Source organism: Asterias rubens, chromosome 12, assembly GCF_902459465.1.
Source record: "Asterias rubens chromosome 12, eAstRub1.3, whole genome shotgun sequence".
Taxonomy (NCBI): domain Eukaryota; kingdom Metazoa; phylum Echinodermata; class Asteroidea; order Forcipulatida; family Asteriidae; genus Asterias; species Asterias rubens.
In genome coordinates, this window is record NC_047073.1 from 11350864 (window position 1) to 11365518 (window position 14655).

At 38.6% G+C, this 14655-nt stretch overlaps 1 protein-coding gene across 7 annotated transcripts in view; it reads left to right on the top strand.

Moving 5' to 3' along the window:
* The first annotated feature begins 1265 nt into the window (after window positions 1–1265).
* The window catches only part of LOC117297371 (sodium bicarbonate transporter-like protein 11), a 58625-nt gene continuing 45235 nt past the window's right edge, over window positions 1266–14655 (top strand). For 2 of the 7 annotated variants that reach the window (XM_033780359.1, XM_033780362.1), the window contains exons 1-2: window positions 1266–1302; window positions 3447–3675. In XM_033780359.1, coding sequence (XP_033636250.1) covers window positions 1285–1302; window positions 3447–3675 — 247 coding nt within the window. In that variant the 5' untranslated portion in view covers window positions 1266–1284. Of the gene's footprint in view, window positions 1303–3446; window positions 3676–5270; window positions 5355–11071; window positions 11216–14655 lie in introns of all 7 variants that reach the window. The other 5 variants (XM_033780360.1, XM_033780363.1, XM_033780356.1 and 2 more) reach the window with 4 other exon arrangements.

Here is a 14655-nt window from a genome sequence, read left to right on the forward strand (position 1 = left end):
TAAAGGGAAGGTACACGTTTGGTAATTACTCAAAACAAATATTAACTTAAAAACTGACTTGGTAATGAGCATTGGAGAGCTCTTGATAGTATAAAACATTGTGGGAAACGACTCCCTCTGAAGTAATGTCGTTTTTGAGAAAGAGGTAATTTCTCACTAAAATAATAAAAGACTTCGAGCTAGAAGTCTTTTATTCCTATCTGAAAGCACACAAATTCGTCCAACAAGGGTGTTTTTTCTTTCATAATTTTCTCGCAACTTCAATGACCAATTGAGTCCAAATTTTCGCATATGATGGGATACACCAAGTGAGAAGACTGGTCTTTGACAATTACCGAACGTGTACCTTTTCTGATTTATGATTTTCAGGGGGAAAAAAAGGGAAAAAAAAGAAAAAAAAAGAAAAAGGAATTCCATTTCAGTAGCCTTATCCACAAGTAATAATTCTAGGTTTTGATATAGCGCTTTATCACACCCCGTATTAAAGCTCTCAATATTATTTCCTGCATTGTATGTAGAGCTATCTTTTAAACAAAAGACCACCGTACTTAAAAGTTATATCGAAGTTACTTATCGGGTGATGAGTTTATTGGCCAAATGATCACTGGCCCTGGACCTTGCGTACACTGTAATCGTCACAAATGAAATGTGGTTTGCCATGTTGATGGAAACATACCCTATAACTAATCCTGCCCGTGATCTTTAAAATATGATTATGATTTTCCCAATCATAATTCATTCGAAATTTCCAATCCTAATCGTAAGCCCTGTAAATTAGCGGTGCATTACCAGCACTCCTGTGGCTTTTTCTATGGTCATTAATTGCTTAGACATCACGGTGCCTTTTTGAATATTTAATTTAATAATCACCTCGTGGTGGCCGGGGAGGCACACTATGGGCGCACTGATTTTATCAAAGAGGACCCACGGGTACGGCAAAAAGTCTGGCTCACTTCTTGGTTTAAAGGTGCTGTGTAGTTTTTTTACAGAACCCCCATGAGCAATGTGGCACTGACATGGCCTGAATCTCGTGAGCTGGAATCAAATTCTGGGCCCAATTTCGTAGAGCTCTTTAAGCACAAACAGAAGCTAAGCGCAAAATTATGCTAAGCAGGCTAAGGTTACCAGCCAAAATAGTATGTCGCAGGCACCATTTCTGACTGGTATGGAATTAAAAATGAAAAGTTAATTAAAGAGTTATTATTATTAAAAGTATTATTATTTATGTTTGTTTCTTTTCCTGATCTTTTTATTTGTACAGAAGATGAAGAGGAGGTTACACTTATGTTGGCACAGCATGAGGTAAGTATACAACACATTCTTATAACCGCTTCAACAAATCTTTACATGCGATGCCTCTTCAGGTATTTTTTTTTCAGAACTTTCAGAGCTTCTGGAATGATTTTTTTGTGGTTGATAATATCGTAAATACAATGAAAGAACTGCATCAGGATATTTCATTCTCTTTTGAGAGATCATAGAATGACTTACCACTACACAAACACCAACGCTGCTCAAGAGATATTTACACAGGGTGCAACCTCAAACCTCACCTTTCAATACTCCCATCATGAAAATGAAAAGCTTCAAATCCTAACTACCTATTACAATATCAGGCCTGGGATTTCATCTTTGAAAGGGCAATGCCGTTTTCAAAGGGCACTTCCATTGGAAAATTTGTAAAGTCAATGGGAAACTTTTAAAGGGGGCACCAAGGCCAATACCAGCGGCAATGGAGGCAGGGGCCTCTGTGGCCTCTTTTTATTCCAGGCCTGCATAACATTAAACTTACTAAAACACAATTAGAATTAGTTCATTATTCTCCTCCTTTGATGTCATCAGCCAGGGTTTTGGATGGATGTTCCTTTCCAAGTTTCCCCACCCTCAATTTAAAGGCAATGGACACTATTGGTAATTACTCAAAATAATTATGAGCATAAAAACTTACTTGGTAACGAGTAATGGGGAGAGGTTGATAGTGTAAAACATTCTGAGAAACGGCTCCCTCTGAAGTAACATAGTTTTCGAGAAAGAAGTAATTTTCCACAAATTTGATTTCGAGACCTCAGATTTAGAATTTGAGGTCTCGAAATCAAGCATTTGAAAGCACACAACTTCTTATGATAAGCATGTTTTTTCTTTCATTAATATATCGCAACTTCGATGACCATTATTGACCTCAAATTGTCACAGATTTGTTATTTTGTGCACAAGTTGAGGTACACCAGGTGAGAAGACTGGTCTTTGACAATTACCAATAGGTGAGAAGACTGGTTTTTGACAATTACCAATAGTGTCACTATTGGTAATTGTCAAAGACCAGTCTTCTCACTTGGTGTATCTCAACATACATGTATGCATACGTTTTTGTAAATGATAGCAAACCTGGTCGTCGAAGTTGCGAGAGAATAATGGAAGAAAAAACACCTTTGTCACACAAGTTGTGTGCTTTCAGATGCCTTGAATTTGAGACCTCAGCTGAGGTCTTGAATTCAATTCAAATCAAGCATTTTAGTGAGAAATTACTTTTTTTTCTCAAAAACCATGTACTTCAGAGGGCACCATTTCTCACAATGTGTTATACTATCAACAGCTCTCCATTGTTCATATCAAGTAGGTTGTTATGCTAACAAGTATTTTGAGTAATTATCAATAGTGTCCAGTGCCTTTACACTGAATCACAACCAACAATGTTTCTCCATTTGATCCAAACTGCCACCATTGATTGTTTACCTCACCGTGTAATGTTCGTAACTCAAGCCAATAATGTTGTACAAATTCTAGGGAAGCGAAACCTATACGCAGTTGTATGTTCTACCACCTGCCGTAAATCCACAATAGGTTTTTTTTTAGGGGGTGTGATTTTTAAGACAACTCCGACTCATCTTATCCTTGGTTGCCACTCCAAAGAACAACCTGTCTTTCTTGGCTTTCTCCAAATGATATAACAAATTTGAAGCACTAGGGTTATGTATTTTAAATTATGGTTCTTCCCATGTCCGACCAACGAGGGTTAAAATGTTGAAATGTTGCCCGTGAGGATTTCTGTGATGTTATTTTAGTGTAGAAAAAACATAATAGCCATTGAAATGGAGTTTTGATTTTGTATTTTTGTTTCATTTGTGTTGTTGGGATTTGTACGACATGAGTTCAATTGCATTATACAGGATTGGTAAGGATAAGAAGTGTTGTATTTTAGTCTGAAATATTGCTGATTTTGTTTGAAAAGAATCATTATTTTCTGTGAAATATTGGCCTATGAATGAAGTCGTAATTATGAAAAAAGTATCTGAAAACCTTACAAAAATTAAAATGATGAAAATTGTGCACTAATTTCTCTCCAAAATGAGTAATGAAAGCCTTTTTCAAAGAGATTTTATTTCCAAAGCTCAAGTTTGTGTGTTGTGTGCGTCAATTCTTTTATCCTTCCTCACAAATTTTCACAGAGGATTCCCATGAAAGACTTCAGCAATGAGGTACGAGCAACGCTGGACATAGATAACTTTGTTGGTCAGGCCTCATTGCTTCTAGACGTCACCGAGACCACAGTGGAATCCATCATGGACCGCCTCTTAGCGAAGCTACTGGAGGGAGACGAGAAGGAAGAAATCATCACCAAGGAGGCTAAGTCCGTCCTCTTCAGTCATGACTCAGGTAGGAGCAAGAACAGCTTAGGTAGGCATGCAATTCTCAAGACTCCTTTTATACTAACCATCTCTTGAGTTTGCTAATTGAAGATTCAGAGGCATTCTGAAGAGACTAAGTTGATGGGTAACAGCCTAGACCTGGGCCCAGTTTCATAGAGCTGCTTAAGTACAACAAGTTGCTAAGCACAACAAAATTAAGCGTACCAGAATAAGGTTACCAGCTAAAAAAAACCATTTAATATACAAAATGTGACTGGTATCCTGCTTGTTTTTCACTTAGCAGAAAATTGCTGAGCACATACCTCTGCTTCAGCGGGTGTATGAAATTGGACCCTGGAGGACGTCCTGATGAGGGTACGTTTTCCTGGAGTGGAAAATATTCACAGCTCCATAATTCGAATCTTACCTTGTAAGAAGCTACTAATCTCACAGGATTAACATTCTTTGATGTTGTGATCTTTTGGCGGTGGGTTTTGGACGTCAGATATTGATTCCGAAACTCACCTTAAAAAAATGTACATTGCCGATCCTGTGCGATTAGTATAGCTTCATGAAGGTAAGATTTGAAATCAGGATCTCTGAAAAATGTCCGCTCTGGAAACGGACCCTCATATCTAGGACTGTGCGATTAGTATAGCTTCATGAAGGTAAGATTTGAAATCAGGATCTCTGAAAAATGTCCGCTCTGGAAACGGACCCTCATATCTAGGACTGTGTATCAGAACTAAGGAAGAGTCCTTCATAGGGCTAGGTCCAGAACCATCAAATAATATTTTAATATTAAAATAAGATATTTCCTAGGAAAAAATTATGGTTTTGAGAAGAACCTGAGTAGAGTTGAGATGCCTCTCAAAGGCACTGGACACGTTTGGTTATGAATGGCTCAATTGGTCATCAAAGTTGCAAGAAAATAATGAAAGAAAAAAAACACCCTTGTTGCACAACTTTGTGTGCTTTCAATAAAAGGCTTCAGCTGAAGCTGTTTACTTTTTGAGCGATGTTTACCTCTTTCTAAAAAACTATGTTACTTCAGAGGGAGCCATTTCTCACAATGTTTTATACTATCAACACCTTTCCATTGCTCATTACCAAGTAAGTTTTTATGCTAACAATTATTTTGAGAAATTACCACTAGTGTCCAGTGCCTTTAAGTACAGTAGACAATTTAAGTATGATAGACAATAATATTTTTTTTTTTTGCAAGGAACATATTGGACAGCTACTTGAACCATAAGTTTCTGGACAATTCCTTTAAATGTGACAACCACAAACCACCGAGGCCAGCTTGGATGCTCAATCCTACTTCACACCAGGAGAACGCTGTGACCTTAATTTGAAACATCTACCCATTATTTTGAGACAATTATAGGATTTCTTTTGTCAATGTACGTAAACAAATTGGACAGCTACTTGAACCATAAGTTTCTGGACAATTCCCTAAATGTGACAACTGCAAACTACGGAGGCCATGATTAGCATGAATGCTCGAACCTACTTCACACCAATGGAACACCGTGTACTTCATATGAAACATCTTTCCAAGAAACAAATCAAATGCATCCTGACCAAGTTTATACATGTAACATTATTCGTTCCCAACTCTTGTCCTCATAAACCCTTAAGGCCAAGAGCAGAAGGTTACGACGCCATCATTGTTTAGAACTACATCGGAGACCAAGTGGGAGCATCGACATTCCTCGCAGCCCGGCAAGTAGTATAAACCATGGGAGATCTGGCCCACTTTATTATTATTTTTTTTAATTTGGTGTGGGGTATACATGTACATGCACGTGGGGTTCTAGCTCTCTTTCATTTTCAGTGGGGGGTATGCACACAGGGTTATAATACCACTAACCCATTAGGAGCTGTTTTACCTGTCTCGCTCGACGGGAGGAGCTGTTGGAAGCTTAGGCATTTTCTTGAGTCTCAAGCATCACAGTTGTCACGGTTTTGTAGCAATGTATGTCTGCTTGAGGTTTACACTCAGTGAAGGGATCTTCGATCCAGTTCAATACTTCTCCTTAATGAACCCATGTCTCGACACTCCTCCTGGGGTGACACTTGTCTATTTCTTCAGCTGCGCCATGCATCTGGAACTCTGTACTGCTTAATCTTAGATCTTGTCTGCTTTGTACCACAAATCTCTTCTCAAAACGTATCTTATGTCACAGGTTTGTGATTGGGTGTTGTGTTCTGTGTGATTATTTGCTGTGTACTGTGTGATCTATACTGTCTCTACTAGATGGACCAAGATTATGGCTGTCAGTGATAAAGGAGCGCCAAAAACAATATAAGAAGTCGTAAAGAGTTTATCAAAAGGTGTATAAAAAAATTCTGCGCTAGCTGTGTAAGCAAAGAATGCCTAGTAACGTGGAGTTCGCACACGCACAAGCCAAAATTCCCCACTAACTTAGGAAATACATAAGAGCAGAATTCCCTGCTTCCGCAAGCGCCTGTTCTTTGCCTATGGTTAGCAGAGCCTGGAAGTTGAGCCATGTTGTTGTACTATATCTTCAAGGTAAACATTCCTCGAACTTGAACAATTATTGTGAAAAATGTTATGTTACCAACAGCGTTCAAAGCTAATGGAAAAGAAAAAATCAAGATTATACAATTTTTTCGTAAAATACAAACCTCTCAGGGCAACATGGAGTTAACCTTCCCACACTGGAGAAGCGACACTTTTTTTCTTTGCTTTGAATATCAATCAGTGTATCAAACATAATTAAATAACACCCAAAGCAGATCATTGTTATCCTTTGTTCGGGGGGATTGTCTGTCACGTGATAGCAAATAAACATACCATTGAACGCTACTCTCAAACTACGTAGCAGTAAAGATGCACTTCGTTGCTGTTAAATCCAAAATGTCACAATTAAAATTTCAAAAGTTGTATCCTCCAATCAAAGTGACAAAGATCTACTTGCATGTTATATAAAACATTGAGAGATGGAATTCAACTCGGCTCCGCCTAGTTGTAAAGAACATTCCATCTTTCAACTCATGAAAAGATTCACACCCCTTGCACTTATAAATATTCATTATTTGGATACACATACATGTACATGTACTAATCAATTAATCTTTCAAATCTTAGGTTAGACCATTTTTCATCACAGGATCTGTTATTTACTAATGTCACATTCGCCATCACTCAAGTCCCAGTATTTGTTGTCAAAGTAAAAGGGAATGAATGTCACACATGGTACTTCTGACCTTTAAAGGAATTATCACAGGTACTCCACGTCTAAATGTATCATCCTTAAATCACATCACGTAGTGGAAAGCTAAGTGCTGCCCACTTTCCAGAATTCCACCCTTATCAGTTACCATGGTGTCAATCATGTGACGGTCGCTATGACATCATGACCAAGGATGACATTGTCATGTACATGTATCTTCACCTGACCTCAGGAGCAGATGACCCCCCCCCCCCCCCTAATTTTGGTAGGAATTATCTCTGTATGAAAACATGGTCTGGAAACAATTAGTTAAAGACACTGGACACTATTGGTAATTGTCATTTGGTGTATCTCAACATATGCATAAAATAAAAAGTCTCAGAAAATTTGAGCTCAATTGGTCGTCATAGTTGCAAGAAAATAATGAAAAGAAAAAACACCCTTGTCACATGAAGTTGTGTGCTTTCAGATGCTTGATTTCGAGACCTCAAATTCTAAATCTGAGGTCTCAAAATCAAATAAGTGGAAAATTACTTCTTTCTCGAAAACTACGTTACTTCAGAGGGAGCCGTTTCTCACAATGTTTTATACTATCAACAGCTCTCCATTACTCATTACCAAGTAAGGTTTTATGCTAATAATTTTTTCGAGTAATTACCAATAGTGTCATCTGCCTTTAAGTAATCTCAACAGAAAAACTCACTTAAAAGATAAACAAGCTAAGCATACTGTGAGGGGGACCAGTCAAAAGTAATATATTACTTCTACCTAGTAAATAATAACAGTGGCTTCTTATAGCGTTCGTATCGTTCATATCTGTCACTCGACAGTTTACTCAAGGCGCTCGAACATTCATTACTTTTCCTGCAAGGTATGTGGAGCTACATTTGAGACCCTTAACCTTTACATAGCACCTGTGTAATGGTTTTGCAAGGTGCTGTGGTGCAATATGCAGCCAATCAAAACTATGTTGTTTATTCTGTTATTTATGCTGATTGTTATTGTTATACATGCAGGGTCTAATTAAATCAAAAGCACTTTGACTGGCAATTTTTGCAGTGGCTAAGGGTTCTAAACAGGTGTGTGGGGGAGGGGGGGGGTTGCTTTTGACCCCTGTGCTAAATTGTAAGACTATTTAAATCGGTCTCTTTAAATTAATACTATACACCACATGACCATCAAATAACCTTTGTGAAAGTATAGGTTGTGACCAAAAGAATACTTGGGACGTAAGTTTTGAATGTGTATGCCTTGGACAAATTATCAACACAAGTTGTAACTTACAGCTTAAAATCCAATGCATTACATATAATTTTAATACTGTGCACTGTTGCGGGTTTACGGAAAAATGAGCGGAAAAAATCACCTGCTTCTTCACAATAGAAAAGCAATTCTTCAGCCAAGTCATATACAAAATAAACATCCTCTGATAAAACTGTTTGTTTAGTTATATCCTGGACATTGAGTTTTAGCCATCAATTTGTTACTTCTGCAGTTACCAGGATCCATGCATTTCCGCCTGATGAGTGCACAAGTTTCTTTGGAAAAACAAAAAACCATCTTTGTCCGCCTAAGATTAGTTCTGCAATACTTTACACTGTCAACAAGGAACGGAAAAAAACAACATGCGGTACAAATCAAATAATTGCCATTCATGTGTTAATTACCATTCGTCATCTTAGATGAATGCAAGATGGGATCTAAGACACCATAGGATAGCTACACATCTGCTTAACACTTGGCACTTTGCAAGGAGGACTGACTGTCTGAACATCATTAAGCCTACACATGTATAACATTACCATAAGTTCAGCTTCTCTGTTGAAGGATTTTTAAAGGGTTTTGCTGGGTACTTTTTGTACGACACAAAACACAAACGTCCACAGACTTATACAGTAGATAATGATGATAGAAAGCTTCCCTTAAAATACTACTTGCTGAGGTGCTGTAGTTTTTGAGAAATAATAAATAAAATACACAACAATAATTTTTGTCTCAGTGAGATAAAAAATATATTTGTTGGCACGTACTATGGATTTACGCGACTCTCCTTAAAACATAGCTCTGTGATTTTGTTTTATTCTCAAAAATGTTGACAACTAATCAAGCTGAAACTTCTGCCAGTAAGTTAAATTACATACATCTTCACTTACATTGAGTAGGGATTCATGTCATGGCCTTTAAACTACAAAAGGTATCAAAACCCTTCAATGGTAAAGGCTATTCATCCTTTGAGTTTTATGGAAGAGTCATTTCATGCCAACCCCTTTAGTTTCAAACAAACATACAGTGTAGACCTCAACCTCACTACCTGTCATTTTCTTCACTGATCTCCCTTCACCTTTTGCAATTATTCTTGTAAGAGATGAAAATGTTGTCACAGGGAAGAAAAAGACATGACCAAACCGTTAGATTTGTAGCTCATTGTGGCTGAGCTGTTATAAGAGTGCCAGACTCAAGCTCTTATGTTTTCTGATCAGCAGAGTGTGTGTTGGAGTCCTGCTCGTGGCACTTGTGTCCTTATATAAGACACTTAACCATTATTGCTTCGTCCTTTGGATGGCAGGTAAAGCCGTATAGGTACCACGTGTTGAGTAATACACACAAAACAACCCACTTTTATCGCTAAGAGAATGGATTACCCTGGTGTTTTTTGCAGTGGCTGCTGAATGCTTCACAGCACAGGTTATGCAAAATTATTTGTACATAGTGTGGCCGGTATCTTTCCTCGCCTTCCATCTCTAGGACCCTGGTTCGAATCTTGCCGGGGGGCACTATGTGGATTGGGTTTTCAGTCCCTACCTAAAACTTCCTTCCTTGTCTTCTCTCCATTTGGTTTCCTGGCCAGAACATCGATTATACCTTTGCTTTTCTGTGAAGCCCCAGAGTAAATTGTGTTATTCTGCTGCTGGCACGGATTTGAATATTTTTTAATAAACCATTGAATAATAATAAAATAATAAAAAATTAAATGGCTGATGGACGGGTTTTAATGTCAGTATCCCAGGATTGTTGGTGGATTCTTTCTTGCGATACATAAAATAAAAGCTTATAACTTTAAAAAATAGATAAATAAAGGGTACATCTATATAAGCCACAACTCTCCTGTGACATACTTCATTTGCTTTTTCACTCACATTTGTTGAACATTGGTGTTTGGTTGAATCTGCTGGTCAAAAAATATCTTTATCAGGGTGTGCCCACCATCAGTAAAATTGAAAGTACATAAATGTTCATAGATTGACACAAAATTTACATTGCATGAAGGGTGGACAATTTCCCCCATGGTTTGGCTAGGAATGCTAGTCTTTAAGAAGAACAAAGGTCATAGAAATTAGTCCAAAATCTGATGTTTGAACAAAAAAAAGGTAGTGAAAACAGTACTTTATTTTCCATCACTACTCTCTTGTGATTTAGATGGGTGATTGAGTTTAAACTTTGACTTGTTAATGTTATTTTTTCATGTATATTTTGAGTTACATAAAGTGTGGATACTGGTCTTTGACCCTTTGGTCACATGCTTTAAAATGACTCGGTCTACTGACCCAGGTGTCACAATTTCAAGGTAAAATAAAATAAAATAATGATTTGTAATTGGTTTAGTTAATTACCCCAAACCACACCATGTGCTTCAAGATTGAAATGATCTCCCTGTTCATTGAGGTCTGATATCTTCACAGCCTCACATCTCTACATCAAATTAGCATGTCATTTCAAGTTCTTATCTTGCCCTCTCAGGGGGTTTTAAGATCTGCGAAAAGAAAGAAAGAAAGGGGGAAAGAAATCTAAAAGGGAGAGTAAGGCTTTCGGCTTCTGGTCATTTCCCTTGAACATGATAAGTTGTGCTCACGGCAATGGTGGTAATTGGATTCAAGTATAGAATTAAGGGGAAGGCCAAACACGCACAGGGGTTGCCTGGTCCCCAATCAACGGCTAAAGTGAATCTTCTATGTGTTGTGTCTCCTTACTATCAAGAGTGCATTACGTGCAATATACGTACGTTGACGTTGTAAAGGGATGCAGTGCCTTAAAGCAATGGAGCTATGTTAAGATTGGTAGAGCTGACAAAATAGTACCGACATGTGTTCGTGTTTTGTGTGATCAACTATATATGTGAAATAAAAAACCTGTGGATACGTTGAGCCAGGAGAAAATTGTGAAAAACCATGCCAAGATTTCATCGGAAACGCATTGTACTTTATTTCATTCCCTTTCATTTTTATTTTTTTTCTGGTTGTGAAGCCAGGGACTCTCAGAAAAGCAAACAAAAACACTGCACTAGCCAAGAACCCAATGGAGAGAAGACAAGGAAAGAAGTTTCAGGTTTAGATGTAGAAGGAAAGCCCCAGAGAATTACTCCAGAGAAAACTCACTCATCCAGATCAGGTAGGGACTAAAAAACTCAGTTCACATAGAGCCCTGGGGGGGACTCGAACCGGGGTCCTAGAAGTGGAAAGCGAGGAGATACCACTACGCCAACTGGACTACACTTCGTTATGGTTATAACCACACAAATCAGTCGTTAGTTTTTCACATACAGTTTCCTTGAATATGCAGAGCCGATACTTTTAAGCCAATCACTAGTTAGTGTTGTTTTTCAGCACATCACTTCCAGGGGTTAGTGACGAGAGGTATCGAGGCGGCGCACTGCCCATGGTAGCGAGGTTGGGGATTTACACTTTCGTATTGTTCTACAGTGACGTCCTGGATATCAGGGTACATTTCTGGGGCGGAAAATATTCGAAGCTTCATAGCTCCAATCTTACCCGCAAGAAACCACTAATTTCAACAGATTCACATTCCATGGCAGCATTTATTTTTCTGCGGTGGGTTTTGATCGTAATATATTCTTTACAAATCCGTCATTTTCATGAAATAATGCAGCTCCCAACGTTAAGGAATGCCCATTTTTGTTCGTACTCTCACAGTCTCTTGCGTTGCGTTTGCGTGTTAACGCTGTGCAGTCAAGATACGGTGACCAATAATTCACGCGTCTTGCATCTTGCGTCTTGCACGCGAATGTATATGCGTACGCATGGCAGCAGACAACACTGAGAAAGCGATCAAAATGGGAAATTTTTAACGTTGGGAGCTGCATTATTTCACGAAAATGACGGATTTGTGAAGAATATGTGACGACCAAAATCCACCGCAGAAAAATGTATGCCGCCATAGAATGTGAATCTGTTGAAATTATTGGCTTGTTGCAGGTAAGATTTGAGTTTTGAAGCTTTGAAAATTTTCCGCCCCAGAACCGGGCCTTAATAGTTAGGACTCTGTGTACAGAGGAAGAGTCCTATATAGGGCTTGGGATTTGGGTACAATTTGTGAGGGAGGCCTGTTCCAGTGAAAAGGATTTGTCATTTGGTTCCTGCAGTATCTTACAAAGTCAAAGAATTAATTTCCTCAATAGCAATTTTGAAGATTTGGAATAGTTAGGGTTAAAACATAAGCAATACTATTCTCAGCAGAGGAGACAGTCATTGGTTTTCTTTTACCTGGGCCCAATTTTATAAAGCTGTTAAGTGAAAAGAACTGCTTGACAAAATTTAGTGCGGCACCAGTCACAGCAATGTAAACTTACGTAGTTTTGGCTGGTAGCCTTTTTTTGTTAAGCACTACTTTTTTTGCGAGCAAGTTTTCGTGCTTACAGGCTTTACAAAATGGGGCCCTGAAAGCTTTACAGAAATACAGCTGTCTGGAATGCATTGATGCACCAGGTGGAGAAATGTACCTTAGCTGTGTAGAGATACCATATAGGGTGTCATGGCCGAGCGGTTTAAAGCATCAAAGTCACTGGGGTGTGGGTTCAAATCCCGGTCATGACACTTGTGTCCTTGAGCAAGTCACTTCACTATATGGGTTATAATAATGCACCAGGTGGGAGAAATGTACCTTAGCTATTCAGAGATACCATAAAGGGTGTCATGGCTGTGCGGTTTAAAGGCATCAAGTTCAAATTTTGGTCTGGTGGTTAAGTCAGTGGGGTGTGGGTTCAAATCCCAATCATGACACTTGTGTCCTTGAGCAAGTTGCTTCAATATAAGGGGTATAAATGGTACTGCAAGGGTAGAGGTTGATAATGTGTTTGAAAAAAATCTTTCGAGCGCCACGGCAGCCCTGGGCTGTTTATTCCCTAGTGAGGTGAAAAAGATTAAAGGCATGTTAAAATGTTATTGGCCGAATGAACATACGTTTGAGGATTGGTACGTTTTGTAAAATAAGCTATATAAGATCAATTATTTTTTACCATTATTACAATGTTCAGCACTGTATACTCAATACTTTCCCGAGTTCTGTAAAATACAAACCCTTGTAAATTACTCGTGTCTAGAGATTCAAACCCATGACCTTCGCATTGCTAGAGTAGATGTCTTGTCACTAGACCACTGAGGTGGCCTAGTGGCTGTAGGCATTGCAAGAACTAATGATTCATTTCTACTTTTTTTAATGTTTTAATTTTTAATTTTGTTTTATTATACTGTACTTGGATTATAAGGCCTTGATTTACGATCTTTAATGATGGTGTTTTTTAAAATTTCAGTTGGAATTAGTGAATTGAGAATCAAACCGTTAGTTGTTTTGAATAGACCTTTTTGTGGATTGACGTCATCACGATGCTTTTAGAGGTAAAAATTATGATGAAATAATGGAAGCGCACATCTGTGTACGTGCAGGCGCACAGAGTTGGCCAGAAGGGCTGTGAGTATAAGGTTTTGATGTGATGTAAAAACCCAAACTGATAATAATAAGGAAACTAGTCTGATCCCTTTTTGACAAAATGTAAATATGTAATCATCAATGCTGTTACATACAGGGAACAAGGTTTAATTTGTAATGCTTATGGGGAAGGTACAGTTGTTTATCACTCTAAAAATGGCAGTAACAAATTTTTGTTAGAAGCTTACTGCAGCTTTCAAAAGTTATAAAGCAGTTTGATAAACAATTCACTTCAAAGTAATGTGGTTATTTGTGGGTGCGTTCGCTTAGCTTCCCTGGGTCGACCCCGGTCTGCCCCCGGTGCGTTCATATAGCTCTGACGTCATTCCAGGGGCTCACCTGGGTCAGCCCCGAGTGCCCTGCTTGTTGAGTGGGTCACTTGGGGGCTGGCCCCAGGTGCATGACGTCAATACAAGTGGTGAGTGATCGTTCGTTTAGCTCTTGTCAGGGGCTCACCCGAGTGAGCACCGCGGGGTAGACCCAGGGAAGCTAAACGAATGCACCCTGTATGTAAAAAGCTATCAGTTTTTATGCCGCACAATTTGAACCTGAGAAATACTACTTGATCAGTAAGGCTTCTCAGATTGTGTATTCCAATGGACATATTCGGCACTCCCAATATTCATCAATATCTCAAAAACATGACCACCTTTTGAAATGAAATTTCCACTTAGTTTATTGTACACTTCTACATTTTTACAGGGTTGAAACACTCGATTGGTTCTCAAAACCTAATGTCTGTAAAAAGGGAACTTCTAAGTGCTAAATATCCATCGTCACTGAAATATGTCAATTTCTTATCGGGGACATGATACATTTCTCAAGGTGCTACACCCCTCAATCGAATTCCAAATACACTAATCTAGAAAGGGAAATGATAGTTGGGGAGAGACACTTTGAGCCAAAAACAAGAATGACATGCACCTGCCATCAGGGCGCTTGTTGTCTTCCCAAACTGACAGGATCCGTGTGAATTCAGCACCCTCTCGCTTTCTCTATGCAGTATTTTAATAACCAAGTCTAAGAGCCTGATCATGCATACGTTGATTAACATTGATGATAAGGAGGGTGTGTGGTTAATATGATTTCTGACACCCAGCGGTGTT